The 14986-nt window shown below is 42.9% G+C and overlaps 1 protein-coding gene across 2 annotated transcripts in view; it reads left to right on the top strand.

The window, feature by feature from the left end:
• The first annotated feature begins 221 nt into the window (after positions 1-221).
• Positions 222-14986, top strand: part of CADM3 (cell adhesion molecule 3) — a 32225-nt gene continuing 17460 nt past the window's right edge. For both annotated transcript variants that reach the window (XM_066261698.1, XM_066261697.1), the window contains exon 1: positions 222-472. In XM_066261698.1, coding sequence (XP_066117795.1) covers positions 391-472 — 82 coding nt within the window. In that variant the 5' untranslated portion in view covers positions 222-390. The remainder of the gene's footprint in view (positions 473-14986) is intronic.

Raw genomic sequence — 14986 nt, 5'->3', positions numbered from 1 at the left:
GCTGAGCTAGCTCCCTCCTTCAGCTCCACACCCGAGCTTGGCTGGCTGAGCTCCCGGGGGAGAGGGTGGAAGGCACCACTATGGTGCGGAGGTGGTACGGGGAGCGGGGAGAGTGGGGAGTGCGGCAGTCTCCCGCCGCCCCTACCCCCGCGACCAACCCAGCTCCCTGTCACCCCCCTCCACCTCCAACCGAATGGTTTGCTCCGACCGTCCTATTTAATCCCCGCGACTGCAGCAGCGCCGGCTCCCTCCCGGTCCCCGCCTCGGCCCCGGGGTTCAAGCGGCTCCGGGGCGTCCTTTCAGTCGGCATCGTTGTCTACACCCTCCCCAGCCCCAGCCCCCGGGGACCCAGGCTCGCCCGCGCCCAGCAGGGAGCCGGCCGGGAGCGCGATGGGGGATCCTTCCGCCCTGCCTCTGCTCCTGCTCTTCGCCTGCTGCTGGGCGCCCAGCAGGGCCAACCTCTCCCAGGACGGTGAGTGAGGGAGGAGGCGGCGCCAGGGAAGGTGGAGAACGACCTGGACGGGGGTTCTGAGCAGTGTTGGGGGCAGAAGGAGTCTATTGGCTTTGTTTGGAACCCGGGTTTCAAGTCGTCAGCCGAAGCTATTATCCCTGTGTCTGTGTGAGCATGTTTCTCTGTGGGTCGTGTTTGTGCCGGGTATGCACTCTTCTGTACACCGTCGAGTGTGTCTGCATGTGCACTGGGGTTGTGGGTCTGGATGTGTTGATGTCCGTGTGTGTCTGGGTGTGCGCGTCCTGTTGGTGTCTGGTCTGCGTTCCTGTGTCAGTATCTGTGAGTATGTCTGTGTCAGTGCGTGTTGCGGGCGGAGTGAGACAGTCAGGGCGTGTGTCGGTTGTTTGTGTATGTACGTCTGGAGGATTAGGTGACCAATGCAATCCCCCAAACTGCTATATGCAAACATTTCTGCTCCCCCACCCGCAGCGGAGCTCTGAGTGGCTAGGGAAGGGGGTTTAGGTGAGGCTGTTGAGGGGGGCGTGGGCAAGGAAGGGGGAGCTTCTCCTTGGAGCAAAACAACAACACAGGGCGGTTGATGTCCGGGGATGGCGATGTTCCTAGAGGAGGCAGAAGCTGGGAGAAGAAATCCAGACAGGATCAGAGGAGTTGGGGATTGGTTAGGCAAAAATCAAGATTTTCGGAAGGAGGGTTTCCTTCTTTCCAGGGATAACCATTGATTTTTCCAAATTTGAGGTAGGGTAGCATGCTGAGCCCTTTAGTTCCAGTCTGGAATTCAAACCTTCTTTGGTTTGTAATGGTAGGGAGATCAAGGAAGAGAGTGCGGGAGAAAGGAGGCGGGGGTGGGAGTGGGGGTTAGCGGTTAGTGAGGGGACTTGAGGAAGAGCCCCTCCCACCGCCCAGGACCAGGCTATGTAGGTCAGCGACGTGTGAGCACCTCAGCTTTCTTAAAGGTTGCTGACAGTTAATGAGGTGGTAGGGGGCAGTTTGTAAGGAGACCAGTAAGGCAGTCAACCAGAGCTCAGAGGCTCGGGTCCCAGAGGAGGGAGGGCAGATTGTGAAGGGACTAAAGGAATGCATCCACCAGGCTCCAGCCCAGTCAGAGCTGGGAGGGGAAGAGGGAAAGAGCCCTCTGCGGAGCAAAGGGATATGGAGAAGGTGTGGGGGAGGGTGGTAGCTATGCCCGGCCAGATGCCAGCGAAAAACAGAAAGAACCGCAGGGGAGGAGAAAAGGGAGGAGGCTCCTGGGTGATGGACCCAGTGGCCAAGAAGGATGGGCACAGGGCGGGGCGGGGGTGGGAAGGGGAGGGATTGAACCTGGGGAGGATGATGTAGAGAATTTCATCTGAAAAACAAAACAGGTGGAGAGCCACAGTGCTGGAGGGATAATCACTCCATCTTGCCTGACCTCCCTCAGCCTTGTTTCCATCATGATCAAGGAGCATCCGCTAGTATGGGGACACTGGAGATCTCCTCCCTACAGCTGACTGGCTGACTCCTTCCACCCTGTACCCATCAACACTCCCCAAAGGGAATTCCTGCCTGAGTCACCACTGAGATACCAGCCTCCCCTCTCCCCTAAGTGGAATCCCCCTTCCCCAGAGGCCTGCACTGCTGACCCAACTCACTGAGAAAGTGTGGAGAGTCTGGATGGAGGGCAAGCTAAGTGCAAGGCAAGGAGAGGCGCTGGGTGTTTGTACCTCAATAAAGGCCCTCTACTAGACTTTGACTTTGAACTGCAGCCCCTTCATTTTCCATCCTGTTAGGTGCATTAAAGAGAGACCCAAATCGAACCTGTTCAGCAATGGGAACTAATAGCACCAGGCTGGTACCTAAACACAAAGAAGTCATCCCAGAAAGCTGTGAGCTCTTCAACTCTAGAATGTAAACATTGAAGAACTGAGTAAATCTACATGCTAGTTATGTCTTTACCAACTGCGCTCTCTCTCTCTCTCTCTCTCTCTCTCTCTCTCTCTATATATATATATATATATATATATATATATATATAGTTTGTTTGTTTGTTTTGGTTTTGTTTTTTTTTTCTTCTCAATTTGGAGGCTTGGCCTCTGTGCAGGCTTAAGGTCGAGAGGAAGAGAAATGTTCTATTCTTATATTTATAAATATGTCTGAGACCAGTGGCTTGAAGGAAAGAGTAAGAGGCATAGAGGCATTATATTTTAAACAGAGAATTTCTAAAGGAGAGGTTGAGAAGTCAGGAATGAGGAAAGAGGTCTGTTAACTAGGAAGAGTCAAATCAAGCATCATTTTCCTTGTAGAGCATTATCCGTCCAGATAGTGGTCCGTCCAGATAGTGGGCATATGTCTAGTGTGTAATGTCTCAGGATGCACTGATGTATGCGAGCTATAGCTACATATGATCTTTTATCTAAATTAATTCTACCACTTAGTTTCTGGATCCTAGAAGAACAGCTCTAATAGTGGTACCCTATGTACCTACCTCCCATAGGCTCATTGATGAAGCCATTCTGACCAAGATCATTCAAGATCATACAGTGGACTTCTAACACCACTGAGTTGATCTGGGGCCCCTGAGCAGAAACCTAGGTAGTTCATAGCTTATCTGGTAATGTTTGACCAAAACAGGAAGAGATGTGATATAAACATTTAAGGACAAGATATCTTAATACACTGATACTTGTGTGGTCAAGAGTGTGTGGTAGAGTGACTATTTCCACTTAGAATAAGAAAAGCAGATTTTTTGTGCTGCTGAGATATATTTCTCCCTGGAGTACAGCATACATTTTAGGCTCATAAGTTTGAACAGGGATTGAGAGGCTAGAGAAGGACAAGTGATATCTGAACCTGGCCATTAGTGCTTTGTCTGGAAGCTCAGGAACAGTTTAGACATTCAGAGTTTTCCACCTGCCCCTTCCTTCTCACATTTCTCCACTAGTATTGGCAGAAATGAGCAATTCTAGATGTGAGGAATACAGTTCCTATGAACTTAAAGTGTCCTGTGGTTATATCTCTCTGATGATCAGTTTGACATTCAACATTATGACCAGGCTTCCTTGGTTTCTTCCTTTTCAAGTTAATTCTAGCACTTTGTGAATTGATTTGGTGTAGAGATGGGTAGGTGGACAACCTCTCTTTGCTTTAGACCAGGTTATAGCAATTTAACCTTGTACTGCACTGCCCCATGCATGAATATACTTTCCCTTCCCAATGATCTTCTGTCCACTGCCATCCTTTTTGCAGCTGACTGGCCAGATGCCCAGTATAGAGATCATGCTCAGTGTGCCAGAGAAGTCCAGAAGGCATTAACTCAAAAGCAGCCTACATATCTATTTGGCAGACCTACTCCATCCATTTTCTGTTGCAGCTGTAACTGTTCTGTTTTGTTTCTTTTCCTGTTCTTTTCCTAGTTGCAGCTATAACCTTTGGGAAGTATATGTTCTCCCGTCAGGTATTTGCATCTTCTTGTACAGAGAAGATGAAACCACTGGAGAGAGTGGTCTAACAAGAGTTGTTAATTCAATGCAGAACCAGTCTACCTGCTGTGAGGCCCAAGCTGTGGAATGTCAACTGCTTATTCATCAGTTATGCCAATGATTTTCTCCTAAGATCTCTTTAAGGCTAAGTACTGTTGGTCTTACTAGCTTCCTCTAGGGCAGTGGTTTTCTCACTATTTTTTTAAAGATGTGAAATTTTTTTCTCAAATAAATAAAACAGATAAAAGGAAAATTACACTTGTTGAGTGGATTATAAAGCTGTGGTACATTTACACAATGGAATACTAATCGGCCATAAAAAAAGAAGGAAATCTTACCCTTTACGAAAGCATGGATGGACCTGGAGAGCATTATGCTAAGTGAAATAAGCCAGTCAGAGACATCAAGTACCACATTATTTTCACTGGTATGTGGAATCTAATAAGCAAAATGGACTAATAAGAAACATAGAGACAAACTGATCGATAAGAAGCAGGCTAACAGCTGTCTGGGGTAGGGAGGGAGGGTGGAGAGATTGAGCAAAAAGAGAGAGAGAGAGAGAGAGAGAGAGAGAGAGAGAGAGAGAGAGAGAAACTCATGGATAGGTACAAACAGTGTTGAGATTGCCAAGGGAGAGTGGGAGAAAGTGGAGGAGGGCATATGGGGATAAATGGTGATGGACGGAGACTTGACTTGGGGTGGTGAACACACAATATAATGTACAGATGATATCTTGTAGAATTGTGTACCTGAAACATGTATAATTTAGTTAACCAGTATCACCCCAATAAATTAAATAAAAAGGAAAAAATTTTAAAAGTAAACCTCAAACCTGACTATGTATTTCCAAGCTTAAAGTCCTTCAGTCCTTTGTTAAGTTTCAGTGCACTTAGCATTATGTGCACAGCTCTCTCTCATGGACTTACCCCTGCCAGTATCTGCAGCTATAGTTCTCCAAGTGTGGTTTGAGCACCCCTAGGGGCCCACAAAAAAATAACTTCTTGTTAAAACAGGGAAGTAAGACCTGTAGCTCTTTTACTCTTCTTCCCCTAATCCTTACTCTGCATAATCCTTAAGGCACATCCTGGAGTTCTGTTACATACGGTTTGAAATCTTGTGCCCTAGACTGACAGTAAAATGAGTCAGCTCACTACCTCTAAGCTCTCTCTTTCTCTCTTTCCCCAACTGAGGAAGTAACAAGGTCCAAATCTAATTTCAAGAGTGCCTTGTTGGAGACATTTACTGTTCACTTGGAGAGTGACTCATAGTTCTGTAGTCATAAAATTCTACAGATGGCATTTTTCTTCTGATGTTCCAGTCATTTTGAAATAGCAGATTAGCAGATTGGATGGTTGAGCCATTGCTCTATAAATCTTTATATTTTATTTTGATACTTCTTACTGTTACTACTTTATTGCAGTTCAAATAATATGTAGAATAGGATCAAAAACTACTTTTTCTTAAGTCACATGCAGGGAAAAAAATGTCTTCATAGTCAGCACCATAGAAATAAAACCCATGGGGCTGTGACTAGTCACATTTTTTGTTGTTTCTTATTCCAGTAGAACTGTATAATGGCCCAACTTCCCTTTTGCTGTCTAATTATTATTATTATTATTATTATTATTATTATTATTATGTGAGAGGCAAGGAGGCAGAGAGAAAGACTCTCACATGTGCCATGACCAGAATCCACCTGGCAAGCCCTCTACAGGGCAATGCTCTGCCCATCTGATACCACTGCTCAGTTGCTCAGCAACCAAGCTATTTTAGCACCTGAAGTGAGGCCATCCTCAGTGCCAGGGCCAACTTGCTCGACTCTTTTGAGCCATGGTTACAGGAGCAGAATATATGGGGGGGGGGAGAGCATGAAGGGGAAGGGGTGGAGAAGCAGATGGTTACTTCTCCTGTGTGCCCTGACCAGGAATTGAACCCAGCACATCCACACACCAGACCAATGCACTACTGCTGAACCAACTGGCCAGAGCCTGTCTACGTCTCAGTAATGGGATTTTACTTAAGGTTAGTAATCTAGGCTCCAGATTCTCCATGAAAACAATCTGAACTGGCTCACCTCCTTACTGACTACTGAATGAAAAATCCAAGGTATTAGAAGATTTTGGTAATTATATTTCCTCCTTTGATTTTCCATGTTAAAATTTAATAATTCCTGCTTATTGATTGCCTACAGACCTGTGCATTAGAATATTTTCTTTCCTGGATGAGGTCATGCCCTAGCGATCCATCCATAAACTTTAAAATCAGCTGTAATGATGAGTTTTTACATAGTCAGAACCAGTTGATCCTAGAGGTTTCTATAACCCAAGTAAAAACCCAATTCAATCTCCTGTTATCACAAGGAGATCTTTTCTTTCTAATACTAAAATACCAAGCTCTTAAAAGTCTTGAACACATGAAGCTGTTGAGATTTTTACAAAATAGAGGCTTGGTAAAGCTACATATTCTTTACTAAAGCAACAAGCACTAAAGCCAAAACATTTCTCCCTTTACCAAAATTTTCCTAAGCCTAAAGAAAGTGACCAAATATCTCAATTAACATAGTAACCTCTAATCCTGAGGACAACACCTTTCTCAGAAGCATAATCTATTTCTCCTTTCCATGTATCATCAAGACTGGACTATTCACAGGAATTTTAGGTAACTTAGAACATCCTAACTTTATTACAGATCATATATTATCTGATTGTAATACATTGTGACTTCTTCACGCCCTTGAGTCTCTGCGAGGACACAGGCTCTGTGGCACTGCTTATTTCATTAGATGATAACTGTAATTTTACTTATATGTAATTGGTTGTAGCAAATTAAAACCCTTTTCATCACCACTAATACGTAGATAATTTGTCATAATTACCAAGGCTTTTATTGATAAATTCAGTCTGGTGATGGTCTTTACCTTTTATGTACTCTTGGGTGTATATATAAGAGGATCAAACAAAGTACTTCAGGAGGCCATTTAGAGCAAGTGATGGGTGTGTAACGTGATCCTAATAGAAGGCCTGATGTCTGTTCTTTCAGTATGATTGTAGAGAGTGGGCTGCCTTCATCGTGTTCCGGCTTGCTTCCAGTGTTCTTTGTGAAACAAACTACCTGTGCTTGAGCTCTCCATGGTGCTAGATGGTGACACTCCAGTCTCTTCTTGTTGCTCTCCATGGTCCTGCTCTTTCTTCAAGTTTAATAATCTCTGCTCTCCACAATGCAGCTCTAGAACAGTGTTGGAATTTCCCTCCCCCACCACAAACATACACACATGATCTTGGTTATGATTCCTGACCTGATCCACCAGGAAGAGGGGAACACAACCTTGAGATATAGGTCTGGAGAGTCTTCAAAACCATCTAATCAACTGTAGGAAGGGAACAGAAAAATAGCTAATTCTGAGGTTGAAAAGAAATGCTGTTTGAGATGTTTAGGAAAATAAAGCCTAGAGTGACCTCAAAAAATCTCAGAAAAACCGGATGTTTTGCCATATGTTGACTCATATATTTTTTTAAAAAGAATGACAAATACCGTATTTTCCCACATATAAGACGCACCTAAATTTTGGTGCCCGAAATTTGGAAAAAAAAATATTTACATAAGTTATTGAATTCAAATTTTATTCATCATAAAATTAATGCAACTCCTTATCACTGTCAAAACTCCCATTCATTAGCTTGTCCTCATCTGTGTCTAATGACGAATCACTGCCTTCAACAATGAGCACAAAAACAAGTGCGAAAAGCAGGAAATGCAAGTAAAATAATCTACAGCCACTGTATAAAATGCACCCAGTTTTTAGACCCCAAGTTTTTTGAAAAAGACTGTGTCTCATACATGGGGAAATACGGTAATTATGTTTTAGATTGAGACAGTATTGGCCATATACAGTGGCCACACATACACTATAAATGTGGAATGCAAAATGAGTCTTAGTTTATAAGCATGAACTTCTTAAAACCACCCTGAGCCTGACTAATGCTATTTGTCCTGTCATGGAGCTTACTCCCCCTTTTCCCTCAATCTTAGAGGTAAATAAAAAGACAACACATAGTGATGGGTTATCAGAACAGATAATGGAGGAATTCACCATATGAGAGGCTTAGAAAACAAATAACAGAATGCTAACTCATGTTCTCCATCATTACAGCTATCTTATACATAACTAAATGGCATTAAATACATAACCAGCACATCCCAGAGTCCTAGTACTTGGCCAAAACTCAGGAGATGCATCTTTAAACTGGGTTTTGCTACTCTTTTGGGGTATCTGCCAATAAGCTGATGACATCAAGTGTTGCTAGGAGCCAAGACTGCTCCACCCCTGCCAGTTTGAGATGAGACAGTTTGTTCCTCCCATCACAGAAGGACTACACAAGCCTCCCTTCTTCTAAATGCTGAGTGCCCTGTGTCAATTTTTGTAAAATATTTCATATGTTAGTTAACACCAATGAAAGACCTACAGCAGAGTCTGGTTGAAGAAGCAGGCTTCCAGAATGAATTTCTGGGACCCCTTTTCCATTTCCTCAGTAAACAAAGAGATACTTCATTCTTCAAGGACAAGTAATAAAAGTGATTTATCTTTATCTACAAGTCTTCAGGAAGACAGGATTGGGGTTACAGCTGGAGTATCTCCCGTCTACTCATTTCCCTGAGGCCCTTTTTCTCTTACATAGCAGATGTGTTTCAGAAAGGATTCTCATGCAGAGGTTCCAACTTTTTTTTTTTCAACCTTTGTGTCATTCTTCTATGTGAACTCTTACCTCTGGAATTATTTAACACTGATCTCTCTTCATCTTTCTCTTGGAGTTCTTCTCTAAGGATTTGTTTTTTCTTGTCCCTAGCTAGACCTAATTGTGTCATTAGTTGATAATTATAAGCACCTTTGGCTCATTTACTTCCAGTGCAGGGTCAGAAAGGTCAGATTCATCATCTTGGCCTAGGAGAAAAAAAAAAATGAAGGCTACACTTTCTTCATATAGTTCCAGATATTGGCAAGGTAGAATAAGGAACAAGTACTTTCAATAAAAGATTTCATTTGGAATAAACAGATTCTTGCTGATACATTTATTTTTCTTCTCTGTCCTGGCTCTTTGCTTCTATTCTGATTCTAGAATTCCAGCCAAAGTCTCAGGTAGTGTAAAAAGCTACAGCGGTAAACTGGTTTGTTGAGTCTCTGACTTAAATACTTATTGGAAACCCAGCAAAACTTTAATAAATACAATTGAAGACAGTAACTTGAGGCTTAGTATAGCTTAGATCAGCCTTTGAAGAGTACAGGGCCAAGTTCTTCTATGACTATAAAATGAGGAGCCAGTTATACCATCTGTTCCTAATCATTCCTCAAAAAATGCAAAAGTGACAGTGGGACAATTGTACTTACTCATCCCTACCAGTTCTTACTTTAATTCTTAAAGATATCTTTCCAAACATATATTATATATGTTTCCTCCCTTAATCTCTGTCCTATAATATCAGATAAATATAAAAACCACCGTTACTAGGCCCTTGAGTGTCACAATGCTCATTTATCCTTAACTGCTGCTTCATGCCAACTCTTCTGGTTTTCAAGCCCTGGAGTCCAATGTCTGTAACAGATGGACTGAACCTCAACCCTGGGGAGAAGAGGATTCTGGCCCTCTCCTGGAGAGTATGAACAGAAGAAGAGAGCCTGAATTCTGCTTTGGGAAGAACATCTGCACTTAAGCCATATGGTTTTCTGAAAATAAGAGATTCTTATTAATAATGGGCTTGTGAAAAGGACTCTGTATCTGGGTCATAAGGAAAACTGTGTGTTTATGTCAGAAAAAAATTTAACACAGCTATATAAATAGTAAAAATTGTAGTGTGCCATGTAGGTTGAGGAACACATGTTGGGGGGGGGCAGCATAACCAAGTTGAAATATATATGCACTCGGGGCACAAAAATGAGTATATCCTCACATTAAAGAAGAGATGGTCAATGAAGTTTTAAGAAGAGAGAAAAGGAGGTTTTGGGGTCAGAAGAGTGTTATTTACCACTCTGAAGACTGTGAAGTCTGTAGACTTGGAAGAATGTGTCCGTCTCACAGAAGAATTAAATTTCCAGCAAGGCACAAAGTAAGTCTAATTAAAAATATTCCCCTCTCTGAAAAATACATTTTTACATGAAGAAAGTGAGGGAAGTAGGCTGAACCTCAGATAAGATTAGGAGAAGAGGGAAAGCTAGTGCAGTGTGGACATGAAGAGTAGAACACATTATTTTTCATGTAACATTCTAACCACTGCCCTGAACCTGTCATTCACACCCTGCCTCTGATCACCCAGTGAAGGGAAACTAAAAACAAGTCAGTAAAATTGGAACCAATGGAGATAAATCCTTTCTTGACTGACTTCTAATAAATTAAACTTTTGGACAGCATTGCAATCCTACCATGCAAGGTCATCAGCCTGAGAAGACAGCCTGTTGATAAGGGAATTCATTCATGTGCTCAAATGAATACTGAAGTTCTGGAGGGTAGGTGCAAGGTTTTAGAACCTGGACTGAGATTTCTGGTCCTCGGGGAGTCTAGCCTTTACTTCTCTCTGATGTCTCTGGGCTTTCTTGCTTTTTCCCAGCCCCTAATTTCCCATAGCTAAACCTATTTTCCAATGAGCACTGAATTCTACTTTCATTTTACTCCACTCTGACATGCTTCCTTTCCAAGTACTTCCTAAGTTTGGGGGGGGGGCAAAGGGTGGATTTTATCCAGTTCTATTACACATATGTGAAAGCAGCAAGATAAATTTAGCAAAGGGTATAAATACATGGCATGTGGTTCAAGGGACATCTAAAACTTCAGATAAAGTCTGGTCTTTTGACTTTCTATTGCATTAGATTGCAGATCCCAGGTCATTCTGGTCCTGATTTCTGAGTGTGTGAGCATGGTGGGAAGGAAAATGAGGGAGTGGTCAGATGGACACTCCTAAAATGTCTCAGAACTATTGGTCATAGGAGTGATTTCATGGCTGGCCTCAGAGGCTTACCTGAGAAACAAATTATTAGAATCAGACCCCTGTTCTTCCAGAAGCACTTACTGAGCCATCCCTTCGCTCTGTCTTGTCTCCTCTACCAGCCTTGGTACAGAACGCTAGATGCTCAGTCCTAGAAGCAAGAAGCTAAGGCTAGGAAGAGGCTCTTTGGGGATAGGTTCCCCTTCCATTTTTTTCCCAATTGCAGTTCTTGCTACAACATAGTATTGGCTACAGATGGCCTTGTTTTACAGATGGCAAGCCCAGTACTAATGCATGGATAACACTGAATCAGTATCAAATCAAAGCAACAGCTGTCCCCACCTCCTTCTCTACCTCCAACTTCTCAGTCTCTGCTCCTCAGAATCTTAACTAAGTCTTTCACGGCTCCCCTCAGCCTACAGCAAGCCCCCTCTGCCTCCAGATTTTTTCTCTCTCTAGCTCAAGAGCAGGACATGCTCTTTTTTATCTCTTCCAGTCTGTCTCCCACTTCACAATCAGGTTAGCATCCCTATAGCTCTGTACCAGACAGATGCCGGCGCACATGCACGTGTGTACACACACACACACACACACACACACACACACACACACACACACACACAGAGCCTGTTCTCATAATCATCCTTTTTAATTCCTAAGGTCATGGAAGTGGCTTCTGCCCCTTGGCCTCCTCTTTTATAAGAACTGAAATCTGCCCATAAGGCCCTGAAGTTTGTGAAGATGTGTTTCTTGACATCTTCAGGGATTCTGCCCAGCATTTATTAGAGTCACTTCCCCTGAAGTCTAAGGTCCTGGGGTTCCTCACTACCATACACAGGGAGATGTGGAGTAGAAAAGGAGGATGTCATTGCAAGTAAAATCACACTAAATGGAAACTTAACCTTTGAATTAGCTAGTACAAAGACCTGCTATCAAGTGACAATGATTACAGGTGATCAGGTTATAACCACAGCTCCCATCAGCTGCCTGTGTGACTGTACTCAAGTTCTGAAACCTCTTTGAACCTTAGTTTTTCATCTTTAAATTAAGAGGGCTGCACTTGATGCTACTTAAGGCTCTTGTCAACTCTAAAAGTTTATGCTTCTAAGAATCACAGAGAGGGAAATATTTTGGGAGGAATGAGGTGTAACAGAAAGAGGAGAGAAGTTATTGAACTTTGGTAATAAACATTCAGAAACATGTCACTTCCATCTTGTCTGGTAGAATCAAAAAGATCTTTAAAATAACCGTATTTGGCCATTAATGGTTAGGAGAAAAATGATCAGACATGCAAATTCATTGCAGGGTTTAAGGAAATATACAAATATTTTTATTCATGACATATTAAAATTGGAGTAATTTTTTTTCCCCAGTCTCCACAGGCAAGCTAACCAACTACCAGAAAGGTCCCCTTCTCCTCATTCGACCTGGAGAAGCTAAGCCACATACCATTCCAAGCCTAGGAAACAAAGCTTTTCATTTGCAACAACCTAATTAGGATGGAACCAAAAGGTGTCTGCCGATGTGCAATAATAAACCTGTGTGAGTCCACATTGGTCCCTTTCAAACTTAAATCTTGGACCATCTAACAATGTAGGTTATATCAATCCTAGATCTCTTAGCCATGCTCTTCCAAGCTACAGGACTAATCAGCATGTTAGGAACTTCTTAGAGTGAAGCTACTGTTCCCACCTCTAGTTACTACATGTTTTCACTTATTTCCTGTAAGCCTCCTGGGAGAATAAAGCAAAGCTGAGAGTAGTGACTTTAGGCCCAAGAGGCTGATGGAAACAAGGAGGAAGTGGACAAATAAGACTCCAGGAGAAAAAAAACAGACAGTGACAGAAAGAACAATGGAGGGAGGGAACAAGGAGAAGCAAGAGCTCAGCAATCCAGCCAGAAAGAGGGTGGAGGGGCAGCAGGCTGGACAGAAGGCCTCGCTCAGGGAGGCGGCAGGCAGCAGAAGCATAACTGAGTTTTGGAGTTCTGAAGTAAATGTGAGCTAGAGCATATCTGAGCTAAGCAAGAAACAGGAGTCCCCAAACTTTTTACACAGGGGGTCAGTTCACTGTCCCTCAGACCATTGGGGGGCCGCCACATACAGTGCTCCTCTCACTGACCACCAGTGAAAGAGGTGCCCCTTTCCGGAAGTGCGGCGGGAGCTGTATAAATGGTTTCAGGGGGCCACATGCAGCCCGCGGGGCCGTAGTTTGGGGATGCCTGCACCTGCTGCCTATGAGGCAGCACAGCTCCATCCCTGAAAAGCATCAGAAAGAGAAGGAAATTCACAGAGAATCTCTGAAAAGAAAGGTAACCCCAGATTACAGATTAACTCCCACCTCTGTGGCCCCAACTTTTGTCTGATTGCACTGTAATACTGAGGATATCAAGGAATCGGGAGCTTAAGGAAAGGCAAAGTTACAAAGGAATGGAGAGAAGAAAGGAATATTTCAGGCCCTCAAAATCTTAGACTAAGGAACTACAGCATGACTTCATAGGAGTTGTGTAATCTCTGGCATCCCAAGAGCAACTGAAGAAAGTTGAGGTTTTTTTGATCAGGGTTTTATGCTCTGAAGTCAGAAGTCTCTCAAGTCAAAGCGACTTTCAAAATCTTGGAGTTTTTGCCTAAATCAAAACTCAGCTGGTACTGGCTCTGGGCATCAAGAAAAGTTTCAGGAGCTAAAATCTGATTATGATTTTGTTAAAGTTTTTTTTTTTTTTTTAAGTGTATGACACAAGAATTTACTATGTGTCTGAGGTCAGGGAAGAATTAGAATAAAATCTCTGGCCAGGGAACCCACCTGTGCATGGGAGTGGGTAAACCATTTTAAAAGTGGGTCCCTTCAAAAAAAAAAGTGGGTCCCTTCAGTAATCTGGGCCACAGCTGTCGGCGTATTTTTCCCATGGAGATAACACTCCTCCACCCACTTGTCACAGTAGTCATAAGAAATAAGTAGGCTGGGATGAAGAGTATTTTTAATACCGAAGTTAGAGAAGTGCTGAATCATCATCATCATCACCATCACCATCAGCTCTTATTCAGGGAGCTGATTTTCTTTACTCGGTAAGGTGGGGTTCTAGACCCAAGTTCTAGCAAGGACAGCAGCGGTTATTTGGGAGAGTTCGGTCCCCTTGCCCCACCATCCTACATGTGCACCTGCGATCAGGAACCCTAAGGCCAATGTGCCTTAGCTTCCCAAAACAGACAGGGCAATGAAGATATTAAAACCAAGCAGTCAGAGTTTATACTGGCACGTAGACTTCCCTAGTAGCATCACTTAAATTAGAGACATAATACATTTTTATTCATTTGAGTCATTCATTTATTCAATAAATATTTATTGAGCACTTACTATGTGCAAGATCCTGAGTGATAAGTGAACAGCTTTATCACAGGTGCCAATGTATGCTCGAGGGAGGCACATTAGTAAGTTTCCAGTTCCCATCTCTGCTACTCTCAACATGAACAATCAATCAGAAGGAAGTTAGTGAGTGAAAGGGCTATCTTGTCCTTTAAAATGCTGGGAATCCTAAATATACTAAAACCCATGGGTAAATAAACCAAGAATTAAGAACCTCCAAGACAACTGAGAGCAAACAGGAAGGTAATGTTAGTTTTTAGCATAGATGCTAGAGTGCTATGAAAATACAAGGTGATTCCATTGCTTCTAACTGGACAGATCTTTAGCTTTATTAACTGAAGAGTCTCACATTGTAAAGCTTTTAAGAATTTACAAAACATCCCCCAAAGGATTAGATGAAGATATATTAAGAAACCCAATAAAAAATGTAAGAGTGGGTACAAATCACACCACCACCAGCAGCAGCACCATCACCACCTCCACTACAAGCACCCAATTCCTACTTGCTATAGCTTTCTGGTTTTTTTAAATTACATTGTAGGTGAGTGTTGTGAATACTATGTAGGTGGGCCACCCCTGGCCAGCAATACAGAAAGTAATCTTCCCCTTACAACCCCAGCCAACTACCAGACACAAAATACATGCTCTGCAAAAGAAGGTAGTATAGTGAAAATGTTAAGAAAGGTTGAGCTTTGTGGTCAGAGAGATCTAAGTTTTTTTTGTAA

The sequence above is a fragment of the Saccopteryx bilineata genome, chromosome 2 (genome assembly GCF_036850765.1).
Source record: "Saccopteryx bilineata isolate mSacBil1 chromosome 2, mSacBil1_pri_phased_curated, whole genome shotgun sequence".
NCBI lineage: Eukaryota > Metazoa > Chordata > Mammalia > Chiroptera > Emballonuridae > Saccopteryx > Saccopteryx bilineata.
Note: the sequence above shows the minus strand (reverse complement) of the source record. Positions and strands in the feature narration are given on the sequence as shown.